The 16,023-nt window shown below is 46.0% G+C and overlaps 1 protein-coding gene across 2 annotated transcripts in view; it reads right to left on the reverse strand.

Moving 5' to 3' along the window:
- The window catches only part of LOC126203808 (synaptotagmin-7-like), a 548,274-nt gene that overhangs the window by 35,123 nt on the left and 497,128 nt on the right, over nt 1–16,023 (reverse strand). For both annotated transcript variants that reach the window (XM_049938174.1, XM_049938175.1), the window contains one exon: nt 4,702–4,849. In XM_049938174.1, the coding sequence (XP_049794131.1) occupies nt 4,702–4,849 (148 nt within the window). The remainder of the gene's footprint in view (nt 1–4,701; nt 4,850–16,023) is intronic.

Consider the following 16,023-nt stretch of genomic DNA (forward strand, 5'->3'; position numbering starts at 1 on the left):
GAAGAACGAACAAAAATATTGTCGATTGTTGTGCTACTGTTCCTTTGCACTCTTGCTGGAAATAATAAAGTCAGATGATATGAATTTAGCAGAGCTTCCACCATCCTTTTCCTTCTACAAAAACTTATAAAATTAAAATTGAAGACTCAATACACAACTAAGATTTGGTACTTCGAATAACGTGAATCAGTAACTCTCTCTAGCTTGAACAGAAACGCCCTGAAATTAGATTCAGGAGACTTATAGATAAGTATAACTACACTGCTGGCCACCGTAAATGCAACACCCTGAAGGAAGCATCCGAATCAAGTGAAATTTACACCATGGTTTGCAGCGATGAGATATGCAACTGATTAGAATTTCAGCGCAGACGCACATCACGCGCGCCTGTGGCGCCACCTCATAGCGCCATTTAAGGCTTGGCGATTTCGACGAGAGTACGTTCGGCACGTGTGCTTACCTTGTGGTTGTTTCACAAGACGATCAGTTATGCCTCGTAGACAACAGCGAACATCTTTTCATCAAGTATCCGAGTTCGACAGAGCAAGGATAGTGGCTTACCGAGATTGTGGATTATCATACAGAGAAATCGCTAGTCGTGTTGGACGAAACCAAACAACTGTAATGCGGATATGTGACCGTTGGATGCAGGAGGGTACGACGGACCGACGTGGTCGATCGCATTCACCTCGGTGCACCACTGCACGTGCTGATAGGCAAATTGTGCGCATGGCAGTGACGGATCGCTCAGTGACATCCCGAACCATAGCACAGCACATTGCGTCTGTAACGCATCATCCAGTGTCTGCGCGTACCATTCGACGCCGTTTACAGCAGAGTGGTCTGTCCGCAAGACGTCCATTGCTTCGTCTACCATTGACGCAGAACCACAGACGTCTCCGTCGCCAATGGTGTGATGACAGACGGATGTGGACGGCAGAATGGAATGACGTTGTCTTTACTGACGAGGCACGCTTCTGTCTGCAGCACCACGATGGTCGGATTCGAGTGTGGAGACACCGTGGAGAGAGGATGCTGGACAGCGGCATTATGCACCGCCACACTGGTCTTGCACCGGGTATTATGGTATGGGGCGGTATTGGATATTACTCTCGCACGCCTCTAGTACGCATTGCCGGTACTTTAAATAGCCGGCGCTACATATCCGAGGTGCTGGAGCCAGTTGTCCTTCCTTACCTTCAGGGCTCGGCCACAGCCATATTTCAACAGGATAATGCGCGACCACACGTGGCACGCATTGTCCAAAGGTTCTTCGTCAATAACCAGATTGAATTGCTTCCCTGGCCGGCTCGCTCTCCGGATCTTTCGCCGATAGAAAACATGTGGTCCATGGTTGCTCAACGAGTGATCCAGATTACATCCCCAGCTGCCACACCAGATGATCTTTGGCAAAGTATTAAAGCTGCTTGGGCTGCTGTACCCCAGGAACACATCCAACGTCTCTTTGACTCAATGCCGAGACGTGTGGCAGCGGTGATCTCCAACAATGGCGGCTACTCTGGCTACTGATTCTGGCAGGAACCACATGTCACAGACGTCTGTAAACGTAATCATTTGATAATTGGTCAACATGTTATCTATAAAATAAATCTTGTTGTGCTACCTCTTGGTGTTGCATTTACGGTGGCCAGCAGTGTAAAAGTGTAGTTTCACTAAATTCAACAAAATGGTTCAAATGGCTCTGAGCACTATAGGACTTAACATCTGGGGTCATCAGTCCCCTAGAACTTAGGACTACTTAAACCTAACTAAGGACATCACACACATCCATGCCCGAGGCAGGATTCGAACCTGCGACCGTAGCTGTCGCACAGTTCCAGACTGAAGCGTCTAAAACCCCTCGGCCAAACTGGCCGGCTTACTCAACAGCTCCTACACAACATTCAATGGTCTGTTCAGCGCAGTGCTTTGATACATCAATGGGGACAAATTGTATACTACGATTCAAGCACATGGCCACTGCGCAAAAAACTCTTTGAAAAATAACCAGATAATCTGAACCCGGTATAGAAACCCTCCGAATTTTCACATTGTGTAAATGGTATTCTGACATTCTAATGATATCAGAGTCAACATCAAGAAGCATTCACTAAATTTACATCTAATACCTATTATATTTTGATGAAATATGTTAATTAATTCACCACTTAAGATACGTTATCTTTTGAGGATGGTTCCTATGTTAGAGAGAGATCCCTTAAGCAGGGATACCTATCAGCTGACTTCAGTCTTAAAAAGATGCAGCCCTAATGCCAGTTACTCCAGGAATTTTCCCATGAGTGATCCCATCATTCTCCACTAGAGTCCCGCCTATAATCTTTACCAACCTCCCTCTCCCACTCCTACTGAGGTGTAGGCCGTATCTAGTGAGGTCTGATCTATCGACAGACTCAGCTGGCATCACTGCAAGGTCAGTCATACCCTCTATCATTAGTTCCTTCATAAGCCGCATGTTAATATGCCTAACAGCTATATTAAGATGAAGCCGAACATGACGCTGAAACAGCTGCATGAGGTGCATGTTTGTGCAACCAGTTTGAGTAATTATTTTCTTCGGGCCATCACCTACATCATGATCTCTGTCCTTACAAAACTATTCCCAGTTCCACCCACAGTCACTATCTGATCAAGTTTCGTACAATTCCTACATAACGTCCCTATGTTATCAATCACCTGAGCCAACATTGCACTAGGCTTCACAATGCTTGTGACGTGATCTCCAACACTTCCTGCAGCTGCTGGCCTACACGTCTGCCATGAGAACTACTTAATAGCAGAATTTTTCGACACTGAAGCGCCAAAGAAACTGGTATAGGCATGAATATTCAAATAGAGAGGTATGTAAACAGGCAGAATACGGCGCTGTGGTCGGCAACGCCTATATAAGACAAGTGTCTGGCGCAGTTGTTAGATCGGTTACTGCTGCTACAATGGTAGGTCATCAAGATTTAAGTGAGTTTGAACGTTGCGTTATAGTCGACGCACGAGCGATGGGACACAGCATGTCCGAGGTAGCGATGATTTTTCCAGTACGACCATTTCATGAGTGTCCTGTGAATATCAGGAATATGGTAAAACATCAAATGTCCGACATGGCTGCCGCCGAAAAAAGATCCCGCAAGAACGAGACCAACGATGACTGAAAGAATCGTTCAGCGTGACAGAAGTGCAACCCTTAGCAAATTTCTGCAGACTACAATGCTGGCCCGTCAACAAGTGTCAATCTTACGGATTTATGGACAGGCCTTCAAGATTCATGGTGTCAGTTCCCTCCAGCACTACTTCAAACACTAGTCGAGTGGATGCACGTCGTGTTCTGCACTTCTGCGTGCTCACGGTGGCCCTGAACGATGTTAGGCATGCATACCAGTTTCTTTGGCTCTTCAGTGTATTTCAGTTTACAGTTGACTTAGGCTGCTGTTGAGGTCTGCTGCAAGTTTCCTACACCTACAGCAACGAGAGACACCTCTCCTCTACGCTCGGACAGTTGATCAAATCGACTGGTGACACACCTTGTGAAACTATCTGAATATATCTTTCTGCGAGCAGCCTTCTTACCAACTGCCATTATCCATTCCCCAGCCCCCATCTCCCTCCTGATCCTATATAGTTCCCCCCCTTCATTTTCTAATTGAATCCGAAGGGCTCCTCTTCCTCTGTTAACTCATTCTTTTCGCAGATGTAACACTGTAACCCATTACTCAGAAATCTGCAACGCTCACTTCGCCCTAATGCGGTGTGACAGGTGAGTGAAAGAACTTGGTTGATTACGTGGATTATCCTTCGCAATATTTATTAGAAAACATTTCAGCAATAATTATCAGGTGGCACAAATCAATTAAAAACTCAAAAGAATCCACGCGTCACCACCAATCCAAAAATAAAAAAAGGCAATCAAAATCAAGCTGCACAATTAGTTTTCTTCAGATTACAAATGACACATGTTACTATACCTTTAACAAAATTACACCTACGACACACTATCCTGATAAGAAAAGTGCCTCCAAAATCTCCTTCAGGAGCTGATGACCGCGCAGTTGAGCGCCCCACAAACCAAACATCATCATCTTCATCAAAAGCCCCTTGCACTGGCTACTAGCAATTTCACAACTACTACTGACACAGCTGTAGTGCCAGAGCCTCAAGACGTTCAGTAATATTTCCAACTTGATCCACTATTTGCAATTATGGACCCAGCCGCGTGTTCAGAGTAATTCGCACCAAAATAATTGTGCTGTGTCTATCACGGCACAGTGTTGTAACGAGTGATATTCTTTTCGGAAGTGAAGGAATAGTGCATGTAAATGACTGCCTTGATTCATGGATTTCAGGATCTCGTGTGAGGAAGTCTCAAACTAAGCTTTGCATCATTATTGTTTTGGGAATCTGTGCTGGTTAGCATGGAGGGGGTCATGCTGTTCGAGTTACCTGATTTATCAGCCCAGACTTTGTTGTCGGTTTCTACAACCGACATACTTCAATGAAATCGGTGTGTAGTTTTGTGGAACACTTCTGCTACTCTATTTCTAGATGGATGTGAACTGTGCTTTCTTCCAATCACGGTGGGAGCTAACTCAGTTGACAATGCTGTACCGAAATTGACAGGGATTTCTTCGGACCCTGGAGTCTTGTAAATTTCAGCAATAATATTGAGAGTAAAGAGGCGCAGCGTTGTGATACCTTCGAAGTAGAAGGTCTCGTTCCAGCGTGGGTTGAGTGTGCGCCGCTTGATCTTGGTCTCCAGCCGGTGCTTCTTGTCGGGCAGCAGTGTGACGCGCACGTAGGGGTCCGACGTGCCGGAGATGTCCTTGGCGGCGAGATCTTTCCCCTGCGAAAAAACGAGAGCATGCAGTCACAACTGCGCTGTGCCATGGAAGCTAAAGCATACATGCTTACAAATTCAATCGACCTCGCCAAGATAAATAAATAGAGGGGTCGTCAGAGTGATGGCGCTGCTAAAAAATCTGCTCTCATTTATTTTTGAATTAATTTGAAAATGAGTAGTTTTTATGAAGGTTGAACATCAATAAAACCCAGAAACTGCGGGAACGGATTCCACCGGAAATTTAGGAAGAAATATGCTATAAACATGTGTCCGGAAATGCATAATTGCCACGGTAGATGGCACTGACGAATGAAAGTTCCTGTGACCACGTTTTGGTATCCCTTGTGTGCTGCAGGCTGTGTGACTGACGCAGCGTACTGTAAGCAGCAGAATGGTCCGGTATTCACGTCGGGAACGGGCCGAGATGGTGTTTATGTACAGCCAAGCAGATGGAAACGATCGAGAGGCGGCACGCTATACCGAAAGAAGTATTCTCACAGGCACCAACCACATCACACAACATTTCAAGCCCTTTTTGGGAGCTTGTGTGATCATGGGTCCTGTCAGACAGACGGACGTGCAGGGAGATGGCAGACTCTGCGTATACCAGATTTGGAGCTTGTACTAGAGTTCGTCTCAATATCCTGTAGAACTTGGTCCTCCCAAATCTGGTGAACGAACGTTCGTCTGCCTGAAAGGACCCATGATCACACAAACTCAAAAAAAAAGGGTTTGAAATGTTGTGTGATGTGGTTGGTTCAAATGTTCAAATGTGTGTGAAATCTTATGGGACTTAACTGCTAAGGTCATCAGTCCCTAAGCTTACACACTACTTAACCTAAATCATCCTAAGGACAAACACACACACCCATGCCCGAGGGAGGACTCGAACCTCCGCCGGGACCAGCCGCACAGTCCATGACTGTAGCGCCTAAGACCGCGCGGCTAATCCCGCGCGGCTGATGTGGTTGGTGTCTGTGAGGATACTTGTTTGTGTACGGCCAAGCAGATGGAGACGGTCGAGATGCAACGCGGCTATACCAAAACACCACCTCTGCTTGTTCCTGACATGAATAACTGACCATTCTGGTGTTTACAGTACGCTGGGTCAAATGGTTCACATGGCTCTGAGCACTATGGGACTTAACTGCTGTGGTCATCAGTCCCCTAGAACTTAGAACTACTTAAACCTAACTAACCTAAGGACATCACACACATCCATGCCCGAGGCAGGATTCGAACCTGCGACCGTAGCGGTCACGCGGTTCCAGACTGTAGCGCCTAGAACCGCACGGCCACTACGGCCGGCACGCTGGGTCAATCACGCAGCTTGCAACACCCAAGGAACTCACGGTACGTGGTCGGAGGAACTGCCATTTGTCAGCGCCATCTACCACGGCAATGATGCATTCTCGGACACATGACCATGGGACCTTTTTTTCCTCCATTTCCAGTCAGAAATTCGTCCCTGCAGTGTTTCGGTTGTATTAATATTTATTCTACACTCCTGGAAATTGAAATTAGAACACCGTGAATTCATTGTCCCAGGAAGGGGAAACTTTATTGACACATTCCTGGGGTCAGATACATCACATGATCACACTGACAGAACCACAGGCACATAGACACAGGCAACAGAGCATGCACAATGTCGGCACTAGTACAGTGTATATCCACCTTTCGCAGTAATGCAGGCTGCTATTCTCCCATGGAGACGATCGTAGAGATGCTGGATGTAGTCCTGTGGAACGGCTTGCCATGCCATTTCCACCTGGCGCCTCAGTTGGACCAGCGTTCGTGCTGGACGTGCAGACCGCGTGAGACGACGCTTCATCCAGTCCCAAACATGCTCAATGGGGGACAGATCCGGAGGTCTTGCTGGCCAGGGTAGTTGACTTACACCTTCTAGAGCACGTTGGGTGGCACGGGATACATGCGGACGTGCATTGTCCTGTTGGAACAGCAAGTTCCCTTGCCGGTCTAGGAATGGTAGAACGATGGGTTCGATGACGGTTTGGATGTACCGTGCACTATTCAGTGTCCTCTCGACGATCACCAGTGGTGTACGGCCAGTGTAGGAGATCGCTCCCCACACCATGATGCCGGGTGTTGGCCCTGTGTGCCTCGGTCGTATGCAGTTCTGATTGTGGCGCTCACCTGCACGGCGCCAAACACGCATACGACCATCATTGGCACCAAGGCAGAAGCGACTCTCATCGCTGAAGACGACACGTCTCCATTCGTCCCTCCATTCACGCCTGTCGCGACACCACTGGAGGCGGGCTGCACGATGTTGGGGCGTGAGCGGAAGACGGCCTAACGGTGTGCGGGACCGTAGCCCAGCTTCATGGAGACGGTTGCGAATGGTCCTCGCCGATACCCCAGGAGCAACAGTGTCCCTAATTTGCAGGGAAGTGGCGGTGCGGTCCCCTACGGCACTGCGTAGGATCCTACGGTCTTGGCGTGCATCCGTGCGTCGCTGCGGTCCGGTCCCAGGTCGACGGGCACGTGCACCTTCCGCCGACCACTGGCGACAACATCGATGTACTGTGGAGACCTCACGCCCCACGTGTTGAGCAATTCGGCGGTACGTCCACCCGGCCTCCCGCATGCCCACTATACGCCCTCGCTCAAAGTCCGTCAACTGCACATACGGTTCACGTCCACGCTGTCGCGGCATGCTACCAGTGTTAAAGACTGCGATGGAGCTCCGTATGCCACGGCAAACTGGCTGACACTGACGGCGGCGGTGCACAAATGCTGCGCAGCTAGCGCCATTCGACGGCCAACACCGCGGTTCCTGGTGTGTCCGCTGTGCCGTGCGTGTGATCATTGCTTGTACAGCCCTCTCGCAGGGTCCGGAGCAAGTATGGTGGGTCTGACACACCGGTGTCAATGTGTTCTTTTTTCCATTTCCAGGAGTGTATATACCAATACACGCCGCTGTCCATTAAAATAGCAACAGAACGAAGGCTGCAAGCAACAGATGTCATGTTGACATTAGGTGTACAAGTGCTTGGATATGCAAATGGTTAGCATTGTATTGCAGATTCACAAAGTACACTGTGATCAAAAGCATCTGGACACCTATTAGTGGACATTAATGCGGGTGGTGTCTTCCCTCGTTGGTGGTGTCTTCCTTTGTGAAGGTAATATAAACAATCACCATCTCCACTGTACGCAATACACAGTGCTATAAAATGTGTTCATATCTTTCCGCATTTAGCCTTTTCTTACTCTCAACACGAGAGCTACAGCTAGCCACGGGAAACAGCCTACACCTTAACACCTCCTCCTCTATACTTTGCTGTTGGCACTACACATGATAACAGGTAACGTTCTCCAGCACTCCAAATCACCCGCTTCCAATCATTCGCTGTCCAGTGACATAGTTCTTTACACCACTTCAAGCGTAGCTTACACTGGCCGCAGAGATGTATGGCTTATGAGAGAAGCTCGACCATTGCAGCCCATTCTTCTTAACTCCCTAAGCACGGATATTGTGCTAGATGGGCTGCTGGTAGCATGAGTGATTCGTCCCGCTGATTTGAAGTGATTTTTCACAACAATCCTCCAATCCTCCCCAATGCCCTGCGTTTCCTGTCCGTCAGTACATGTCTGCCTGGTCTTGAATTAACTGTGCTTCCTCCTTCGCGTTTACATTCACAATCACGTCAACAACAGTCGACCTGGGCAGCTTTAGAAGGGGTGACATGTCCGTGATGGATTTGTTATTCAGATGACACAACTGTTTATTCACTTTCATGTCTAATTTTAGAAGGATGAGGCAGGTAGTCCGCCGTGGCTTTACAGTAGAAATCATTCCAACGCCTGAAAAATAAATTTCCTTTGCTTTACTTTACGTCTATGGCCACAAACTTTTTGCCAACAGATTACCGGTTTCGGTCTATAATGACCATCTTCAGATCTGTTTTATAAAAACAATGTCCTGATGTACTACAGCCATAGTGGCATCATAAAATGTTAAACGCAAAATCAGCACCAGCGTCATCAAATATTTGTAGATAACAGCATATGCAAGAGTCATCTTATCAGCAACACAGATCTGAAGATGGTCATTATAGACCGAAACCGGTCATCTGTCGACAAAACGTTTGTGACCATAGACTAAAGTAAAGGAAATTTATTCTGTGTTCGGGTCACTGTTTTATTCGCGACAATGTCGCAACTTGTGAAATTTGCCTGAAATACTGAGTGGTTATAATTAAACTTTCCCTATTTAACACGTAGTAACACGGAAACTAATTACCGTACGATGACCAAACTTGGTAGCATTAACGTCGGGGTCATGGGGAATAGAAATAATGGAGAATCAATTCAACTGAAACACTTCTAATTTTCTGGTACAGTACATCATACCATTACGTACCGGTACCATTAGTGCTACAAAAGGGGTTCAATATAGTGTCCATCTTGTCCAGAAGTGTCTGAAAGCGCAGGATTGCATTCTGCACAGCAGAACGCAGCATGTCCGTAGGTATGCTGGCTACTTCTCTCGACATGCTGCGCTTCAGATCAGCACATGTGTGAATGTTCCCCCTGCTAAACCTTGTCCTTCAGGTAGCCCCTCAACCAGGAACCACAAGGAGTGAGATCAGGTGATCGTGCTCGCCAAGCATTTGGAAACGATCGGCTGATAATTCGATCATTTCCAAATGTGTTTCGGAGAAGCAGGTCAACTTCATGATCGATGTTGCATGAAACCTGTTGAGTTCAATGTGCCTCTCTTCTGTAGGCCGGGTATGACATGCTGGCGAAGCACATCGCAGTAACGCTGGCCAATCGCACTGCACGTCTTTGGTCCTTGAACGCCAGCCTGTTCAATAGAGAATGGGCCAATGATGAACGTAGCCGTGAAGCCACACCATACGGTGATACACTCGCCATATAGAGGAACTTCATGCGCAGTGACTGGAGGTGAGATCCCCACACTCGGCAATTTTATGTGCTCTCCTCACTCGTCAGAGAAAAATGAGCTTTGTCTGTCCATAGGATGGTCCAGAGCCAGCCCTCGTCAATTTCAGTCCTTGCAAGAAAGTAGAGAGAGAGAACTCAACACGTCATGTGCGTCCTGTGGTACAAGCTGCTATACGATATTGATCTTATACAGATACCATTTGAGAATGTTTCCAAGCGTCTTCCGTACGGTGGACCACGGGACGTTCAACTGTCGTGACACAGCACGCGCAATGCCTGGCGGTTGGGAATTGCGTGCAGCGTTGCCTGCCATAGCAACAGCGATTTCATCAACCACCTGTGGTGCAACCGGTCGTCCGTCTCTTCCCGGAGCGACACCCAGTTCTCCAGTTGATTCGAACTTCTTCATAATGTTCCGCACAGCAGGTGTAGAAAGATGACCCTTCCGTAAACCTTTTAGCCCTCGATATTCTCGAAGTTCAGCTGCAGCATTACTGTTGTTTTGATAATAGAGGTTCACCAATAATGCCTTAGTCCGTTTGCCCAAGCTCATGTTGAAACATCCAACAAGTGCACTGCGAATGGTCAGGTGTGTGAGACTATGACTCACGATGACTGATAACGGCGCCTGGCACCTGGTGGCTATGGTTGGAACTTGACGGTGGCGCTGTGATGCGTGGAAATCATGCACCCCCTACTCTGGACATTAATGCTGCCAAGTTCGGTACTCGTACGGTAATTAGTTTCCGTGTTATACCGTGCTAAATAGAGAAAGTTTAATTATAACCACCCGGTAACTTAGAAAAACCACGGAAAACCTAAATGAGTATGACCAGATAAAGATTAGAGCCTCCACCTTCACGAGTACCAGCAAAGTCCGTTTGAAACAGTGCCGCCTTATTGAGCTTATCCATAATGTACAATACTGTTTTGCAAAAAGATTAATCAATAATGTAGGAAGCTAGTGCCACACTGTTAATTTCTCACTCCCAGCCACTGCCACACTATACACACATTATTTCGCAATATAGCACTACACATACTATCAGTTAATTTCAGAGTCAAAATGAGGATGTTTGGTTTCTATTTTATGTACAACTCATTTGGTAGCCTGAAAAATTGAGTCAACACACCACCAAAATGAGATAGAAGTAAAGCCCTGTATAATCTGTACGAGCTTACACAGCATGGTTTTCAATCAGTAATCGTATTTGATAGATTGATTATGTATTTTTTTTTCTTTGGAGAAAATCGAGGTATGCCTCATGCAAGAAGGGAAAACGTCTACCAGCATTGGCCGATATTCGATGTCAGCAGGATCGTGGTCTACTGAGAGTACTCAAAACATCACGCCATAGTGCTGCTCGCACTGATTGGGATTTGACGACTCTCATGCGAATATAGAATCGGTGAGTTTAGGAGTCCCCTTACTCAACACCATGTATTATCTTAGTGACGCCACACGATTAGCGCCAGGGAGGACAGGATATTGTTTGCTCGTCCGTGCAGTACAGTACAGCCACATTCATTGTTACGAATTCTCTTGAGACGACTGCAGAGACAGGCAAGCAGGCAGTGATGTACCCAAAGACAGCACTGGACACAGAAGTGGCACCACGTTGTTTTTCAGATGAGTCCCAGATCTGTGCACAGTGTCAGGATGGGCACACCCGCACGTGGAGTCTCTAAGGAGAACGAACATTCCAGACTGGAGTCGTCATACAGGCTCAACAGCAGCTGTGGTGGTATGAGGTGCCATTGGGTACACAATACGATCACCTTTGGTTCACGTAGCTATAATTTGGACAACAGATTTTACGTTTCTGATGCTCTAAGGCCTATGGTATTAACTTTCAATAACATAAGGCCAGACCACATACTGACTGTGCTGTCCTGTGCTTCCTCAATACAGAGGCTGTCTAATTGTTGCCCTATCCAGCACATTCTCAAGACCTATCTTCCACTGAGAACATCTAGTAATGGGTTGTTGAGAGACTTGCGAGTCACAACACGCCTGATTCTACTGTTGATGGTTCAAATGGCTCTAAGCACTATGGGACTTAACATCTGAGGTCATCAGTCCCCTAGACTTCGGACTACTTAAACGTAACTAACCTAAGGACATCGCACACATCCATGCCCGAGGCAAGATTTGAACCTGCGACCGTAGCAGCAGCGCGGTTCAAGACTGAAGCGCCTAGAACCGCTCGGCCACGGCGGCTGGCCTCTACTGTTGATAAATTCTGGCATAACGTTGAAACAGAGAGGTGCGATTTACCCGTCCAATCCAAGCTGAGACAGACTCCATACGGGGCGTGTTAGAGCTGATGTTGGACCAGAGGTGGCAGCTCTATACACTAAAATTTTCACCTGGTATACTCCCAATAATATAAACATTTAATCATGTATTCTTTCGTCTGTATAGGTGGCATCTTCATCGATTGCACCCGGCGTGCTGTGTGCCGTTCGCAGATGCATGGAATATGAGAGATTTAAATCTCCCTCCAGTGAGCCGCTGAGCGATCTCTCTCTTCTATCGCTCGCTGTTTCCGATGGGGGTGCTACGGTTACACGCCACCAGAGGACGCTGAATACGAATGACTTCCTTGTTGTTGCTCTGATAGGGCGGCCCGTCTCTTTAAGAAGCCATACTTAGAGCATCGCCCCTGAAGCTTCAGGCTTAACAACTTTAATACGGTAGACTGTAGTGAGGAAAATACATCGACATAGCACGATGTTATTAAACATTTCTACATGTCAGTGTCTTGTATGATAATATCAACATTCAAGACTACTTGTTTCTATAAAAAAAATACTCTAACTGTATAATGTATGTGACTCAGCACCACAGAAGAGCCTACAGCACTTCAGAGTTCTGCATACGTCCATTATTACCTGTACAGATTATAAATAAACTCATTAATTGGTTACCCCTTTGTAGATTTCTGGTAATGCTTATTGGTCATCTTTACCATCGATACATAACTTCCTTATACACTGTACGTGCAAAATAAGTGAAATATGCTACCTGATACTTTCACTGGAGGTACAATTTTAATGGCTACCGGTATATTAATAATTTCGGATAACATTTGTTAAAATTTTTTATGGGATTTGAGAGGAATCCCGCCATATGCAAGACAGGTTTGTAGTTTCTGTTTTCACTTGTATATGTTTCAGCACTTTATGTGATACGAGGACTGTCCCGAAAGTAATGCACCGCATTTTTTTCTTCAACAATTCTTTATTGAACATAATGACAATTACACACACAAAAGAATGGTGTTTTATCTACACACCCTATTTTTCCACATAATCTCCATCCCATTTTATGATCTTCCAGAGCGAAACAATGACATGTTTGCCCTGTCGGTACCAATCCTTGTCCTGGTGGCGGAGCCAGTGCTTCACTGTCTGAATCACCTTCTCATCGCCCTCAAACAAGCGGAAGTCCGAGGCGGCTAGGTCAGGGGCGTTAGGTGTGACAGCCGTGGGTGGTCTCCTGACCGCTGAAAACCGAGGAGATCCGCTGAACGCCTTCTGATGGCCTCACCCTCCGTGCCCAGCGACTGACTGTACTTCTGTCGACAGCAGATGTTACATAGACTTTGCACAAGCGTTTGTGAATATTACCCACAGCTTCATTCTCTGCATTGAGAAATTCAATGATGGCACGTTGTTTGCAACGTACGTCATCTATAGACGCCATTTTGAAACTGTACTACAACTATGCCATCTGTCGGAAGTGACGGAAACTTGGCGTGCTCACTCAGGAGACTTCAAATAATACATACGTAACGTTTCTGATTCATGGCATTGCTTTCCGATGCGAAAAAAAATTCGGTGCATTACGTTCCGGGCAGCCCTCCTATCTTCAATGGGTTTGTTAATTTTCCTTCTGCAAAACTGTTACATGTCAACCTTTAAAGAAACTTTTGGTAAAAAAATATTTACAATTGTAAAATGAGCGATCACTGTCAAATGTTTTTACGGTGGTTTGCATACAGTAAGGAGTTGAGCCGTGTATCACTAAGGTGAGGCATTCTATGTTGTTTACATACAATATGCATGAAGTTTCTACACTCCTGGCCTTTGAAATTGCTACACCACGAAGATGACGTGCTACAGACGCGAAATTTAACCGACAGGAAGAAGATGCTGTGATACGCAAATGATTAGCTTTTCAGAGCATTCACACAAGGTTGGCGCGGGTGGCGACACCTACAACGTGCTGACATGAGGAAAGCTTCCAACCGATTTCTCATACACAAACAGCAGTTGACCGGCATTGCCTGGTGAAACGTTGTTGTGATACCTCGTGTAAGGAGGAGAAATGCGTAACATCACGTTTCCGACTTTGATAAAGGTCGGATTGTAGCCTATCGCGATTGCGGTTTATCGTATCGCGACATTGCTGCTCGCATTGGTCGGGATCCAATGACTGTAAGCAGAATATGGAATCGGTGGGTTCAGGAGGGTAATATGCAACGCCGTGCTGGATCCCAACGGCCTCGTATCAGTAGCAGTCGAGATGACATTTTATCCGCATGGCTGTAACGGATCGTGCAGCCACGTCTCGATCCCTGAGCCAACAGATGGGGAAGTTTGAAAGGCAACAACCATCTGCACGAACAGTTCGAAGACGTTTACAGCAGCATGGACTATCAGCTCGGAGCCCATGGCCGCGGTTACCCTTGACGCTGCATCACAGACAAGAGCGCCTGCGATGTTGTACTCAACGACGAACCTGGGTGCACGAATGGCAGAACGTCATTTTTTCGGATGAATCCAGGTTGTGACCATCATGATGGTCGCATACGTCTTTGGCGACATCGCGGTGAACGCACATTGGAAGCGTGTATTCGTCATCGCCATAATGGCGTATCACCCGGGATGATGGTATGGGGTGCCATTGGTTACACGTCTCGGTCCCCTCTTGTTCGCATTGACGGCACTTTGAACAGTGGACGTTAGATTTCAGATGTATTACTGTAAGACGTATGCGTTGCCGGCGATGGGCGAGCCATAGGAGAGTCTCTGACCAGAGAGCAGTATGTAGTTAGTTGTTGCTTGTCGCCAGTCGGCATTAGTGTGCAGTAGTCTTCTGTAGTCTTCGGTAGTCGGCAGTAGTCGGCGCGTGTCTGCGCTTGTGTGCAGTCTGCTCTGGTCGGGACTCTGGAGGATGAGTATTATTGTTTAAGGTAAAGAAGCAGCCTTGCGCATATCTAGTAATGTATGTGAATTGTCATTCCAATTTTTTTAAAAATGCCACAATAATAATTTTTATAATATAAAGTAATTTTTTTTAAAAAAAGTATTCATTTCAATTTAAAGATTTTACCCAATGAATAATTAATTCCTTTCACGAGTCACAAAGCATAGGCCAGCATTGCACGGAGCTATGCCGAAAAATTTTTATGTTATAGCAGATATATTCGCAGTTTTTACTGAGCTAAGAATGTTTGCTTTTTTTTTATATTCAGAATACAGGGCCGTGGCGCAGCGCTGCTGTCGTCATAAAATTTACCAGGTTACTGAATTTTTTTATTATCTTGTTGTTTAGGAATTTTTCTGTTTCGAACTTAACATTAAATGAGAAAAGAATTTTGTGGGAACATTAATTGTGAATGCATTTCTGCACAGAGATTATAAATGGGAGCCAATTTTGTTCAGAGTTTACAATAATTTAAAATTCATTTAATTTTTATTTCCGTAGGGAGGTCACACTTGGCGACCCTGCCAGGATCGTATTTCTTTGTGAAACTTCTGATAAGTAGTCATATATCTGCTCTTATTTACTTAAATGTAGTTTGCATCTGGCGCAACGCATTTACTAATTTGTCACTCTTTCTTTCACAGATCATCGGCAATTTGTTGCTCTTTCTTGTAATTGTGTTTGTTGCATTTTTTGCATTGTCCTTGTTTCATTTGTGCTTAATTTTGATTTGTGAAAAATGCCGCGAAAAACTGTTAACAGTACATCGCGATGTGTAATGAGTGAAATAGCCGACTCTAATAGTTTGACCGATAATACTTGCGACACTCAGTGTCTTAATGACAGTCCTCCATTTACTGACAATCAGTGCGTGCCGATCACTAACATTGATTTTGATCCTAATGATGAACAAATAAATTCAATTGTGTCGTCTGTCAATTTAACGACAATTGATGACACGGCACGTTCTGATACAATGCACGCTGCACAGTTTAACATGCCCGATTTGCAAAATTTGCATAGT

Source organism: Schistocerca nitens, chromosome 9 (genome assembly GCF_023898315.1).
Source record: "Schistocerca nitens isolate TAMUIC-IGC-003100 chromosome 9, iqSchNite1.1, whole genome shotgun sequence".
NCBI lineage: Eukaryota > Metazoa > Arthropoda > Insecta > Orthoptera > Acrididae > Schistocerca > Schistocerca nitens.